Source organism: Rhinatrema bivittatum, chromosome 3 (assembly GCF_901001135.1).
Source record: "Rhinatrema bivittatum chromosome 3, aRhiBiv1.1, whole genome shotgun sequence".
In the NCBI taxonomy this organism is placed as follows: Eukaryota; Metazoa; Chordata; class Amphibia; order Gymnophiona; family Rhinatrematidae; genus Rhinatrema; species Rhinatrema bivittatum.
In genome coordinates, this window is record NC_042617.1 from 32076224 (window position 1) to 32089330 (window position 13107).

Consider the following 13107-nt stretch of genomic DNA (forward strand, 5'->3'; position numbering starts at 1 on the left):
AGCGATATGTGACACCAATACAGTTCTTGAAAGGCACATGACCCAGAACTTTTCGAACCATGTGGCCCGAATTAGAGAACACATCTCAATGGGAATGCCGCAGAAGCAGGTACTTACCGTCCGACGTGGATCGCCGCAGGACAAGCCACTGAAGGTTGCTGTCTCCGATCTCCAGAATCCTCGAGGGGTAGCCCGTGGACGTAAACGTCCTCTCAACTCTGATACCCGGTATGGTGGCACAGGAACAGAGGAGGCGGGCTGGGCGTGAGTGGCATTTCGACTGCTATTGAAAACAGAGGGCCACAATCCCGCACCTATGACGATGGGGTACGCCGGGAACAGGGAAGCAGATTAACGAGCTCGTGATCCCACCCTCGTCGCAGCAGCTCGATGTGTCGTGACGCCAATGCAAAATCCATCGGACCTCGATCCGATGTTTCTGGATCACCAAGGACTGCCAAAACTGTACGGAACATTGCTGATGGCAGTGGTGATGTGGCTCTGCCCGAGCATTGTCCAGCCTTGAGAAGGAAAGCACCGATATGCTGGATGGCGTCAGCGGTGGACGATCCCTGTGTCGGTGATGAGCGCCACGGTGCTCGGCCCGGTCTTTCCCCAGTGCCGAGATGGAAGCCCTCACTGTCCTGGATGGCGATCGATGACTGACTGTCAGCACGCCTGCTCTGCTAATATGGGGCTTTAAAAAGAACCCAAAGCGTGGAGCACTGTGTGCAGACGAGGGCATTACGTGGCGGTGCTATGTCGGTATTGACGGTATCAATGGCAGCCGAAGCGGCCTCAAGGGTATCGTCAAACTGGATATGAAAAAACGTCGATGACTCGGCCAGAGTAATGATGCCAGTGGCAGAGCACTGATAGCATCGGCATAGGTATCTATGGGAATGACGTGGCATCGAATAGTCGAGAAAAACATCGTCATTATCGAAAAGAGATACCGGGATCCAAGGAGTTGATGACCGCATTGATAGGAACGTCGAAGACACCGATGGGAACGACATGGTGTCGAGGGCATCGATGTATGGGGGCGGGCGCCGACATCCTCGGTGGCAAAGCCACGCACAGACAGTATGGCCACGGATGTTGACGATATCGATTGGATCGACTCAGATAGCAATGTATGCGTGGAATCGGCGCCACAGTTAGGGGAGTTGATGGCACTGACCCAGGCACCGATGGAATCGATGTTGGCAAGGACCCCATGGATGGAAGTGACATTGACATCAATGAAATCCATTTTGGCATGGATGCCCATCGATGGGAACCGATCTGGCATGGATGCCCATCGATGGGAACCGATCTGGCATGGATGCCCATCGATGGGAACCGATCTGGCATGGATGCCCATCGATGGAAAGGCTCTGAATCTCGATGGAAAGGCTGTGAACATCAATGGCATCCATAATTTAAGGGATGGCATCGAGGAAAGTGACCCTGGCATCGATGGAAGTGTCCCGGGCAACGGTGGCATCAACCCGAGTATGTGCGTCGAGGGCATTCACACGGGTAAGGCAGCACCGAAGGAGCCCAAGGAAAAAACAGCGCGAAGGAGGAAAAAACCTGGCATCACTGATGAAAACAATGCAGGGAGAATGGCATCAAGGTACCGCGGGGGGAAGGGGTACTGATGGCACCTAAAAATCCAGGGTGGTCTGAGAAGGGGTACCTTCGGTAGCGATGGGGCTTCGACTGCGCGAGGGTACCGGGGAACAAAAGACCCAAAACTACAGGGGCCCTGGCAGCAACGGAAACCATTGAAGTCCCTGTCCCACTAGCGCTAATAACCAAGCAGAGTGTCACAGAGGACACTCACAGGCTATGTGTGGCTAACTGAAAAATAGGGAGAGGGAAGGCCTCAGTCGGTTAGCAGGCCAGAAGGTGACAGGAACAGACCGAAAAAAGAAATCAAAGTACTCACTAAGCGTCGTAAAAACGTACTCTGAGGGAGACCCATGCAGGGAAAAGTGTCTTTTGAAGTAAAAAGTTAAGTGTTTCCATGAGGAAAAAAGTTAAAAATTCCTCACAGAGCTCCAACCGCTATGCTTACTGCAGAGCGGAAAAAAGAAGACTGAGGGAGACACCTGTGGCTCACAGGGATAATTGCAGGCTGAGCATGCTCAGTGCACTCAGTGTGTCAGTGTCAGTCAAAGCTTTGTAGAAACTTTGACAGAAAAGTTTTCCGTACAGGGCTCCATCCTGTGATATCACCCATTTGTGAGGACTACCATCCTGCTTGTCCTGTGAGAACTCATGCTACATAAAAATAGGTGTCCAAAAATTAAGCGTACAGCCCTCTGCTATGATGAGCGCCCAAAAGCTGAGCACCTTCAATGCCGCTCAGATTATGCGTATAGGTAAGCATGCGCCTCAATTGGATGCCGCTACCAATTGGACGCCCAAGCAGGCGTCCAACTAAGCATCCAAAAACTGGGCACACAACTGGACATACAGCCTAATGTGCAGGAAAAACGCAGCCTACCACGCAGCACATTGATAAACCTAAGAGCAGGGCCTAGCCCAAAAAGGCTGTTCAACCTGCCAGGCTGCCCACGTCCCCTAAACTCCTTTGGAGTCAGGAACAAATGTCAGATCAGCACACCGAGCATAGAGACTGGAGGAAGGAGGAATCCCTACAAACAACCCTCCTTATCTGTTCTCTCTTTTTTTTTTTTTTTTACTTTACCTGAGCTCAGCCATTCCCAGCTGAGTATAGAGTCAGTCTCCGGCTGAGGGGGAAGAGGGCCTATACCGTCACTGCCACGCTCAGCTTCCTGCACCCACTTGCCTTTCAGCTGTCTTTTACAGCTAAGTCCATGCTGGTTGAAAACCAGCTACTGGACAAAGGCACTCATCTGAGGGAAAATCCAGTATATATTACTTCATGAATTTAACTGAGGGAGGGCCAATATGGCATCACCACAGGAGAGCAGGACAAATTAATTTTCTTTCTTTTCTCCTTCTAACAACTTTAAGCAATCCCCAGTAGGGAGATGCAAGTCCACATCTGCTGGAGATGGAAGAATACTGGCGGACTGATGCCACTGCAGGGGTATATATATACTGTGATGTCGGCTTTGCTCAGTCTCCATCTGCTGGTAGAGGCGCATAACTCACTGGATCTGACTCCACCTGTCTAAATGCTAAGAAAAGTGCTGTTTTGGTATGGTATAGGTTCTGAGTGTTTGTTTTTCAAGGTTTTGTGTCATTTCACAATAAGATCTATATTCAGTTAACTGGTGAGTAGTAAATTATCTAGATGTTCAGCAGAACTAACCCAGATAAGTTTTCCATTGAATACCCAAGTAAAGTTAACTGGATAACTTTTGACCTATTTATGGAGACCTCTTTCTTAGTACAAATTCAGCAAGACAGCATTCAGTATAGCGCAATCTAGCTAAATTTGTTAGCTCACCCTTGCTACACCCCCTTTTTGCCCAGACAACTTTATCTGCCCAATTCTGAGCGGACAAAGTTATGCAAAGAGTATATTTTTAAAAGAACAGATTTATGCGGCTAAAAGCAGATGCATGTGCATTTCACTTTGTGTTGAGTTTGTATTGTTACTGAGTTCACAGCAAAAAATATAGTGGAGGAGATGAATGGTATACCCACTGGTAAAACGCCATATGTAAATAGTATAGCACCAGACAACTGTAGGATCCTTGTAAAAGTGGTATAAATCGAGACATAATCAGTGTGGAATATTTCCAAAGACTTTATTCAAAGACGCTGTAGATCTCGGTCCCTCAACATGGACCGTGTTTTACAAGGGCTGCGTTGGGAGGGACTGAAGCCCAGAACTAGTAACACGGTGTCAGAGAGAAATCAATCAAGCAGTTGCAACTTCGCGTGAGTAGAGAGACGTGACAGGCTTAAATGCCCGGATCAGGCAGGAACAACAAGAGCTCAGTACCCCGTAAAGCAGAAGGGAATCGTAGTGCAAATAATCGCTTATGTATTTAAAGCAGAACAGAGTCGGGACGGCAGAGGCAGGAGCGCAGCAGAAACGCTGTCAAACAACCGGGGTACCCAGCTCTTGATGTTATGTTAACCATAAAGATCAATTATATCTTGACCCATATTTGAATGTTCTTTACGGTTTGCATTCATTTTGAGACTTTTGTTTTCTGTTTTTCTCCTTGAAAAGATATCCAGCTAAGTAATGCTGTCATCTACTAAACGAAAGAAAAAAAAAAGTTGCCCCATCCCCTCTCTCCCTCCCCCCAAAGCAGAATTCAAGTCATACAATATATCCTAATACAATACCCCCCCCCCCCCCCCCAAAAAAAAACCTTTTTAAATAGTATCGATTTACCAGGGATTGTAAATCGGGCCCTTATCCCAATTTTACCTTCAAACTGAGCTCATCCTGTCTCCTCCCCTTCCCACCCACCAACTTACAAGGAAAAAGTTTCACTCCTGCACCCCATCCCCCTGCAGACACCTGTTTCTTCTCAACTAAGAGCGAGGGACTTCTGCCCCGCTCCTCACCTCCCGTGCTGCACTGACAGAGGCAGCGATGGAAGCAAACCTGAACAAGAGCTCACACTGCCAGCGCTGCCTCCGTCACAGTAGTGCTGGAGGTGCTGGCAGCGGGGCAGAGGGTCCCCCACTCCCGGCTGAGAAGGAACAGGTGTAGGAGGGAATGAGGTGCAGGAGTGACACTTTTTCCTTGTGGGCGAGTAGGTGGAGGCAGAATGAGCTCGTTCTGAAGGCAAAATCGGGATGGAGTCCCGGTTTACAATCCTGGGCAAATCAATACTATTTGAAAAGGTTTAAGGGGTAGGGGGGCTTAGGATACACTGTATGACCTGAATTATACTTTGGGGGGGGGGGAAGGGAGTGAGGGGATGGGGAACTTATTTTTTTCTTTAGTTTAGTAGATAACAGCGCTACTTAGCCAGATTTCTTTTCAAAGTTATCTTGTTAAGTAGCACGTTATCTGGCCACACAAGGTCAGATAACTAAAAATGTCTACCCGGCTATATTAAAACATAACCAGTTAGGATTTTTAGTTACCCAGTTATATGTAGCTGGATAACATTAGGCTGGTATATTCAGTGGCACGTTTCTCCTGCTGAATATATGGGACAAGTTATCCAGCTAAGCTATCCACTAACTTTAGCTGGATAACTTGTCCACTAACCTGCCTACTGAATATGGACCTCGTAATTACCAGTCACTTATTTTTACTCACAGTAATATACAGTTCAGAAAGAACCCAATAATGTTTGTGACAAGGGACTAGCAACAGTTTTAAAAATTAAATTATGTATTTGAGGCTTGTAAGTATAACAATTAACAACTATTTCTAATACTTGTAAGGTGTGCTTTACAACCTGTGTGATATCTCAGATACAAAGGATATGCTTGACCTTGATACTGCCAGGGCATGCTCTTTATGCTGATGTGAAACTGCTAAGCATCCTTCATTATCTGGCATAAGACTTATAATGCATTGCAGTATCCAAAAGTGGTATCAACCAAATTAGTATATTTATAGGTCCTTGCAGAAAGGCACATACTGGAAAATATATTAGTCAGAAATAAAACAGATCAAAAACAGTTATTTTTAACCCAGTTGTTTCAGATCACAAAAAAAAAAAAAAATAGATTGAGGACTGCCATAAAAATAAACAAACACCTAGATTGTAATCCAAAAAAGCCAGTCCAATCTTGCAATAGAAGATATTGGCCCATCTCTCATCATTATGCATCTTTTCCTCCAATCTACTTGTGAGACACACATGGAATAATTTGGAACTCCATATGGGCTCTATACCTCCAGCCTCATTAATCATATTTATTTAATCTGGACATCCTATGTTAGCAAATTTAGGGGCCTATTTATTAAAGGTTTTTTCCCTTTTTATGATTATGGGAAAAATATTTATTAAAAGGAGCCCTTAGGTATTTCTAAGAGCCTGATTAATTGAGGCTCTTTTCCCATTCTATGTTTATTGGTGAAAAAAACCTGATAACTCAGGCACTAAAAGTCAATCAGGCTCTTGATTAACAGAGTTCAGTATAATCAAACCTGCAACATGCTCTACAAATAAAGTTAAATGGGCAAATATAGTATGGAATTAAAAATAAAATTATATAAAACCATGTAAAAGCTGAGGTCAGAAACTATCACTATATATGCTCACTGCACCTTCCCAAATGTAGCATCCTGAGCAGTTTCAAAATCTGCAGGCCAGTTGTGCTAATATTGCATTGCACAGTCAATTTGCAAGTTTTGCCACTGCTTTCAATGCTGGCATTTGGGGATTGGGGGGGGGGGGGGAGAGCAGATTTGAGAGCTGGTATAGCTGTTTCTCTTCAGGAACCTCCTTTTCCCTTTCCCTCCCCTACGATAGCAAGGCATCCCCCCCCCCCCCCTTGGCACAACAATATAATTAAAAATGTTGACATTTTTTGGGCACTTATCCCAGGAAGTTGCTGATACATGCTCTAAAGAAGAAAGTCAGCAATACAAGTAAATATTGCATGTGTTGCTATACACAGATTTAACTTCCATACCTGGATCATTCCAAAGGTTACTTAGATCAAGAGCCTGCTCATTACTGTTATAGCGTCTCTGCAAGCACAACTAGAAAAGAAACATTTTTTGTGATTATATAATTTAAAAATGCAAAAGCATTACATCAGTTTCTTCACATTAAAAACTCTCTTAAACACACAGCACAAACTATCTTTCTAAGGTCCAATTAATCAAGGGGTTTTTTTCCCCATTAACATAGAATGCTTTCAAATGTTTTGATCAATTAATTATAATGCACACGCACTGCTAGCTAAAATATCCAAAAGTTTATTCCCACAGAAGAGTAATTTTCAAAGTCACGTCTAGCAAGTAAAACAGTGCTTTACCCACAGAAAAAGAAAATTATTCCTTACCTGCTAATTTTCGTTCCTGTAGTACCATAGATCAGTCCAGACAGTGGGTTATATCCCCCGACCAGCAGATGGAGTCAGAACAGAGTTTGAGAGCGTCAGCATATAGAGTAGTGCACCCTCTGCTGGAGCTCAGTATTACGCATAGCAAAGCCCAAAAGCAAAACACAACATTTTGGATCCAGATCCGTCCCCAAAAAGGAACAGAGAAAGATATAAGTAAACAAACGGTCAACGGGACCACCAACAGTCAACTTGTGAGGAGCTGTGAACAGTAACAATAATCAGAGACAAACAGAATGAAAGTTACCTGGAAGAATCTGAGCAGGACCTAATGAAACCCCTAGTGGCGGGCGTCTGGACTGATCCATGGTACTACAGGAACGAAAATTAGCAGGTAAGGAATAATTTTCTTTTCCCTGTACATACCTGGATCAGTCCAGACAGTGGGATGTACCCAAGCTTCCCTAAACCGGGTGGGGTCCTGAGAGACCTGCTCGGAGAACTTGATCGCCAAAAGAACCCGTGTACTGAGGCGCCAGGTGTAGTCTGTAATGTCTGGAAAAAGTATGCAACGACTTCCACGTCGCCGCACGGCAGATTTCCTGGGAGGAAACGGAGCGAGATTCCGCCCAGGACGCCGCTTGGGATCGCGTGGAATGAGCCAACACGCTGCGAGGCGGCACCCGCCCCGCCGCAATGTAAGCCGATGAGATGGCGTCCTTTATCCAGCGCGCAATAGTCGTCTTGGATGCCTGAGAACCTCTCCTCGGTCCTGACCAGAGGACAAACAAATGATCGGATACCCGGAAGTCATTGGTAACCTCCAGGTAACGGAGCAGCACACGCTTGACGTCCAGGAGCCGGAGAGACCGGGGTTCCTTTGGAGCGAATGCTGGAAGCTCTACCGTTTGATTGACGTGGAAGGCCGAGACCACCTTTGGTAGGAAGGATGGCACCGTACGAAGGGAAACCCCGGAGTCGGAGAAACGCAGATAAGGGTCCCGGCAGGACAAGGCTTTGAGCTCTGAGATCCGGCGAGCAGAAGAGATGGCTACCAGGAAAACCATCTTGAGGGTCAGGTCCTTGAGGGAGGACCCCCTCAGGGGTTCAAAAGGAGGGCCCGACAGCGTTCGCAGCACCAAGTTGAGGCTCCAAGAAGGGAAAGGATCCCTGACCGGTGGCCGTAGGTGTTTGGCACCCTTCAGAAAACGTGCGATATCCGGCTGAAGGGGTAGAGAGCAGTCCTTCTGTACCAAGACATTCAAGGCCGCCACCTGAACCTGGAGCGAATTATAGGCGAGACCCTTATCCAGACCATCCTGTAGGAAATGAAGGATCAGCGGGACAGGCGCCTCCATGGTTTGGACCCCGCGGTCAGAGCACCAGGCTTCGAAGACCTTCCAAACTCGAACGTAAGCGACGGAGGTCGATGGCTTGCGGGAACGAAGCATCGTTGAGATCACTGTCTCCGGGTAGCCTCTGTGGCAGAGACGGCGCCGTTCAAAAGCCAGGCCGCAAGACAGAAGAGTTCTGCCTGCTCGAAAAATACCGGCCCCTGACGCAGAAGATGAGGAAGATGGGACAGGCGAAGTGGGCCGTCCACCGTCATCTGAAGTAGATCTGCGAACCATGGCCGACGGGGCCATTCCGGGGCGACGAGAATTACAGTCCCTGATGATGTTTCAACCTGCGGAGAACCTTGCCGAACAGAGGCCAAGGAGGAAATACATAGAGCAGTTGATCCGAAGGCCACGGAAGGGCGAGGGCATCCACCCCCTCCGCGCCGCGCTCTCTTCTGTGGCTGAAGAAGCGTGGAGCCTTGGCGTTGAGAAAGGTCGCCATTAGATCGAGGCGTGGAGTCCCCCAACGACGGACGATGAGACGCATTGCCTCGTCGGAGAGAGCCCACTCACCGGGGTCTAGCTGTTGACGACTCAGGAAGTCCGCCTGAACGTTGTCCACCCCGGCGATGTGAGAGGCCGCTATCCGGACGAGATTGCTCTCCGCCCACTCCATCAGGGGAGTTGACTCGAGGGAGACATGCTTGCTTCTTGTCCCCCCTTGATGATTGATGTAGGCCACAGTGGTGGCGTTGTCCGAGAGGATCCTCACCTCTCTGTGTCGCACCAGGGGAAGAAAATGCTGGAGAGCGAAACGCACGGCTCTCGTTTCCAGGCGATTGATCAGCCACTTTGCCTCCTCTGGCGTCCAAGTCCCCTGCGTGGCGTTTCTTTCGCAGACGGCGCCCCATCCCGCGAGGCTGGCATCGGTGGTCACCACCACCCAATTGGGAACCTCGAGCGAGACTCCCCGAGCCAGATGCGAGGGGACAAGCCACCAATCCAGGCTTTTCCTGGCTAATGGTGGAAGCGGCAGGATCACCTGATACTCCTGGGAGACTGGTTTCCAACGGGATAGCAGGGACGCCTGCAGTGGACACAGGTGTGCAAACACCCAGGGTACCATGTCGATGGTGGAGGCCATTACTCCCAGGAGCTGCAGATAATTCCAGGCAGTTGGTTCTTCCAAAGCCGAAAACCGAGACACGTGCTCCCTCAGGGCTTGCGCCTTGTCTTGGCGCAAGAACACCATACCCCGCTGGGTATCGAAGCTCGCTCCTAAGAAATCCAGGTGTTGCGAGGGCACAAGGGAACTCTTTGGAAGGTTCACCACCCAGCCCAGAGAGCGTAGGAATTGTACTACTCTGGCCACTGAGGTCTGACCATGTGAGAAGGACTTCGCTCGAATCAGCCAGTCGTCTAGGTACGGATGTACTAGGATACCCTCCTTGCGGAGGGCCGCCGCCACCACTACCATGATCTTTGTGAAGGTCCGAGGTGCGGTCACCAAACCGAAGGGAAGCGCCTTAAACTGAAAGTGTTGACTGAGAATCTTGAAGCGAAGATACCGCCAGTGAGCCGGCAGGATGGGAATGTGCAAGTATGCTTCCGAGAGATCCAGTGAAGCGAGGAATTCTCCCTTGTGCACTGCGGAAATCACTGACCGAAGAGTCTCCAAGCGGAACCGGCTGACCCTGAGGACCTTGTTTACCTCCTTCAAGTCCAGGATGGGCCGAAAGGAACCATCCTTTTTGGGAACGATGAAGTAAATGGAATAGTGGCCCAAGCCCACCTCGAAGGGGACGGGAACGATGGCCCCTATTTCCTGCAGTCGGTCTAGTGTTTGTTGAACCGCTATCCTCTTGAGATCCGAACCGCAGGGGGAGAAGATGAACCGGTCCCTCGGGGGGCGGACAAACTCCAAGGCGTAACCGTCTCTTATGGTGTCCAGCACCCACTGGTCCGTGGAGATAACTGCCCACTCCTCGTAGAAGTCCATGAGGCGGCCTCCGATCCGGGGAGGTGAGAAGTGGGCTCCTTTGGCATCATTGGGAGGACTTTGTGGGCGGATTTCCCTGCCCCGGACCCTCTCTCGCGGGCCTCCGCCCACAAAAGGAACGGGACCAAGGCTGGGATCTTGTCGGCTGTGTCCGGGAACCGGACTGCCGGTAAGACCTATAACGTCGCTGTGCCCTGGCCCTGGTTCTACTGGAAGAAAATGACCTGAAGGAACGCTGTCTATCCTCCAGCAGCCGATGCACCGAATTTTTCCCCAGTGACTTGATCTGATCCAGGTCCTCTCCAAATAAAAACTTCCCCCGAAAGGGGAGGGAGCCAAGGCTCGACTTGGAGGAAGCATCCGCCGCCCAGTTGCGAAGCCACAAGAGCCGTCGGGCTGCTACAACTGAAACCATGGACCGCGCCATTACGCGAAAGAGATCATACAAGGCGTCCGCCCCGTATGCTATGGCAGATTCCAGACGGTCCGCCTGGGCGGCCTCTTCGGGGGGCAACTCCTGAGAAGTGAGAAGCTGCTGTACCCAGAGTAAGCTGGCCCTTTGCGCGAGCGAACTGCACATCACGGCCCACATACCTAGGGCGGAGACTTCGAAGACCCTCTTGAGGAAGGTTTCTAGTTTACGGTCCTGCATATCCCGCAGGGCCGTTCCACCCGTGACCGGGATGGTCGTCCTCTTGGTCACTGCAGACACCGCTGAATCCACCTTCGGCACCTTGATAAGATCCAGAAAATCCTCAGGGAGCGGGTATAGCTTTTCCATGGCACGTGTGACCTTCAAGGACGCCTCGGGAGTGTCCCACTCCCTGGTGAGAAGCTGTAGGAAGGACTCATGGATAGGGAAAGCCCTTGCCCTAGGACGGAGGGCGGCAAGTACTGGATCCCCTTTGCGAGAAGAGGTGGCGACGGCAGGAGCCACAGGGATCGGCGGATCTGGAGGTGGGTCAAGGTCCAGCTCCTGAATAATATGGTGGATGAGTTCATCCAGCTCTTCTTTTTGAAAAATCCGTAGGGCTCGAGGGTCGTCCCCCTCCGTATGTCCATCCAGATGCGCCTCCGGGGGTTCCGGGGAGTCGTCTCTCACCGGCGAAGCCGCCCCGTGGTACGCCGGGGTGGCACGGGAGAGGGACCCGGCAGGGATCCAGGCGTAACGGGCGAGGCGGTGAGACCAACAGCAAGTTTAGGAACCTTGGGGGGAGGGGCCCCCAGGGGATTCGGCGCCTGCACTCCCATACCCTGCAAATAAGCCATGTGCATTGCTAGAATAAAATCAGGTGAGAAAAACGGGGAGCTGATTGGAATCCCTGGGGGGGGGACAGTCCTGGGAGCCCCGGTCGGGCAAACCCCCCGCCGGGGGCAAAGCCTGTTGACAGCCAGTGCAACCAATCCTGTCTGGGAGCGAGTCCTTCTCACGCTGTCCCCCTAAAATGGCCGCCGTTCCCGCCAAAGGCGGCGTCGTGGCCGGCCCGCACTGCCCGGGCTGAGGAGGAGGCAGGTCCGAAATCGCACCGGAGGACTGCAGGGTGCCTTCCCCGTCGGGGAAGCACCGCTCACAAAGCCCCTCCCTCAGAAATTGATTCCCCGGTTCGCCGCAGGCCTCACACCTCGAGGACCGCGGCATGTCAGCACCGGGAAAAAAGCCTCGGGGGGGGGGGGCCCAAAAACGAGCTAGCGCCGCGGGGGGGCCTGGAATGGCCCTAACAACCCGCCGAAGGGGTCCAGGAACTGCGGGAGAAAACCCCCGTTTCAGTTGAGGACACACCCGCGGGCGGAGCTTGCGAACCGCGGGACCCACAAACGACGCGTGGAGTGGCCGGAACCACCGGCATCCACGGGGCACCACCAAAAAGAAGCAAACCTGTGGAGAAAAAACTCAAAAAACTTCCACTTACCCCAACGGAAGAGAAAAGGAGTACAGAATAGAGAAGGCAGAGCCACAGACACACGCCTCCTCAAAAATTGAAAAGTTTTTTTTTTTTGTTTTTTTTTTTAATTTTAAGGATCCTAAATGAAGAGAAACATAAGACAGGGAAATACTGTGGAGAAAAAGAAAGAAATAACCAAAAATGAAGAAATCCTGTCAATCTGGGGGAGCTAGTGGATCCCCCCACTCACATCTGCTGGAGTCAGAAGAATACTGAGCTCCAGCAGAGGGTGCACTACTCTATATGCTGACGCTCTCAAACTCTGTTCTGACTCCATCTGCTGGACGGGGGATATAACCCACTGTCTGGAATGATCCAGGTACGTACAGGGAATACACAATGTTGGGTTCCATATTAGGTGCTACAACCCAAGAAAGAGATCTAGGTGTCATAGTGGATAACACATTGAAATAGTCAGTACAGTGTGCTGCGGCAGTCAAAAAAGCAAACAGAATGTTGGGAATTATTAGAAAGGGAATGATGAATAAAACGGAAAATGTCATAATGCCTCTGTATCGCTCCATGGTGAGACCGCACCTTGAATACTGTGTACAATTCTGGTCGCCGCATCTCAAAAAAGATATAATTGCGATGGAGAAGGTACAGAGAAGGGCTACCAAAATGATAAGGGGAATGGAACAACTCCCCTATGAGGAAAGACTAAAGAGGTTAGGACTTTTCAGCTTGGAGAAGAGACGGCTGAGGGGGGATATGATAGAGGTGTTTAAAATCATGAGAGGTCTAGAACGGGTAGATGTGAATCGGTTATTTACTCTTTCGGATAGTAGAAAGACTAGGGGGCACTCCATGAATTTAGCATGGGGCACATTTAAAACTAATCGGAGAAAGTTCTTTTTTACTCAACGCACAATTAAACTCTGGAATTTGTTGCCAGAGGATGTTGTTA

At 49.9% G+C, this 13107-nt stretch overlaps 1 protein-coding gene across 3 annotated transcripts in view; it reads right to left on the bottom strand.

Moving 5' to 3' along the window:
- The window catches only part of LOC115086762 (nuclear RNA export factor 1-like), a 433094-nt gene that overhangs the window by 290550 nt on the left and 129437 nt on the right, over window positions 1–13107 (bottom strand). For all 3 annotated transcript variants that reach the window (XM_029593060.1, XM_029593058.1, XM_029593057.1), the window contains one exon: window positions 6544–6613. In XM_029593060.1, coding sequence (XP_029448920.1) covers window positions 6544–6613 — 70 coding nt within the window. The remainder of the gene's footprint in view (window positions 1–6543; window positions 6614–13107) is intronic.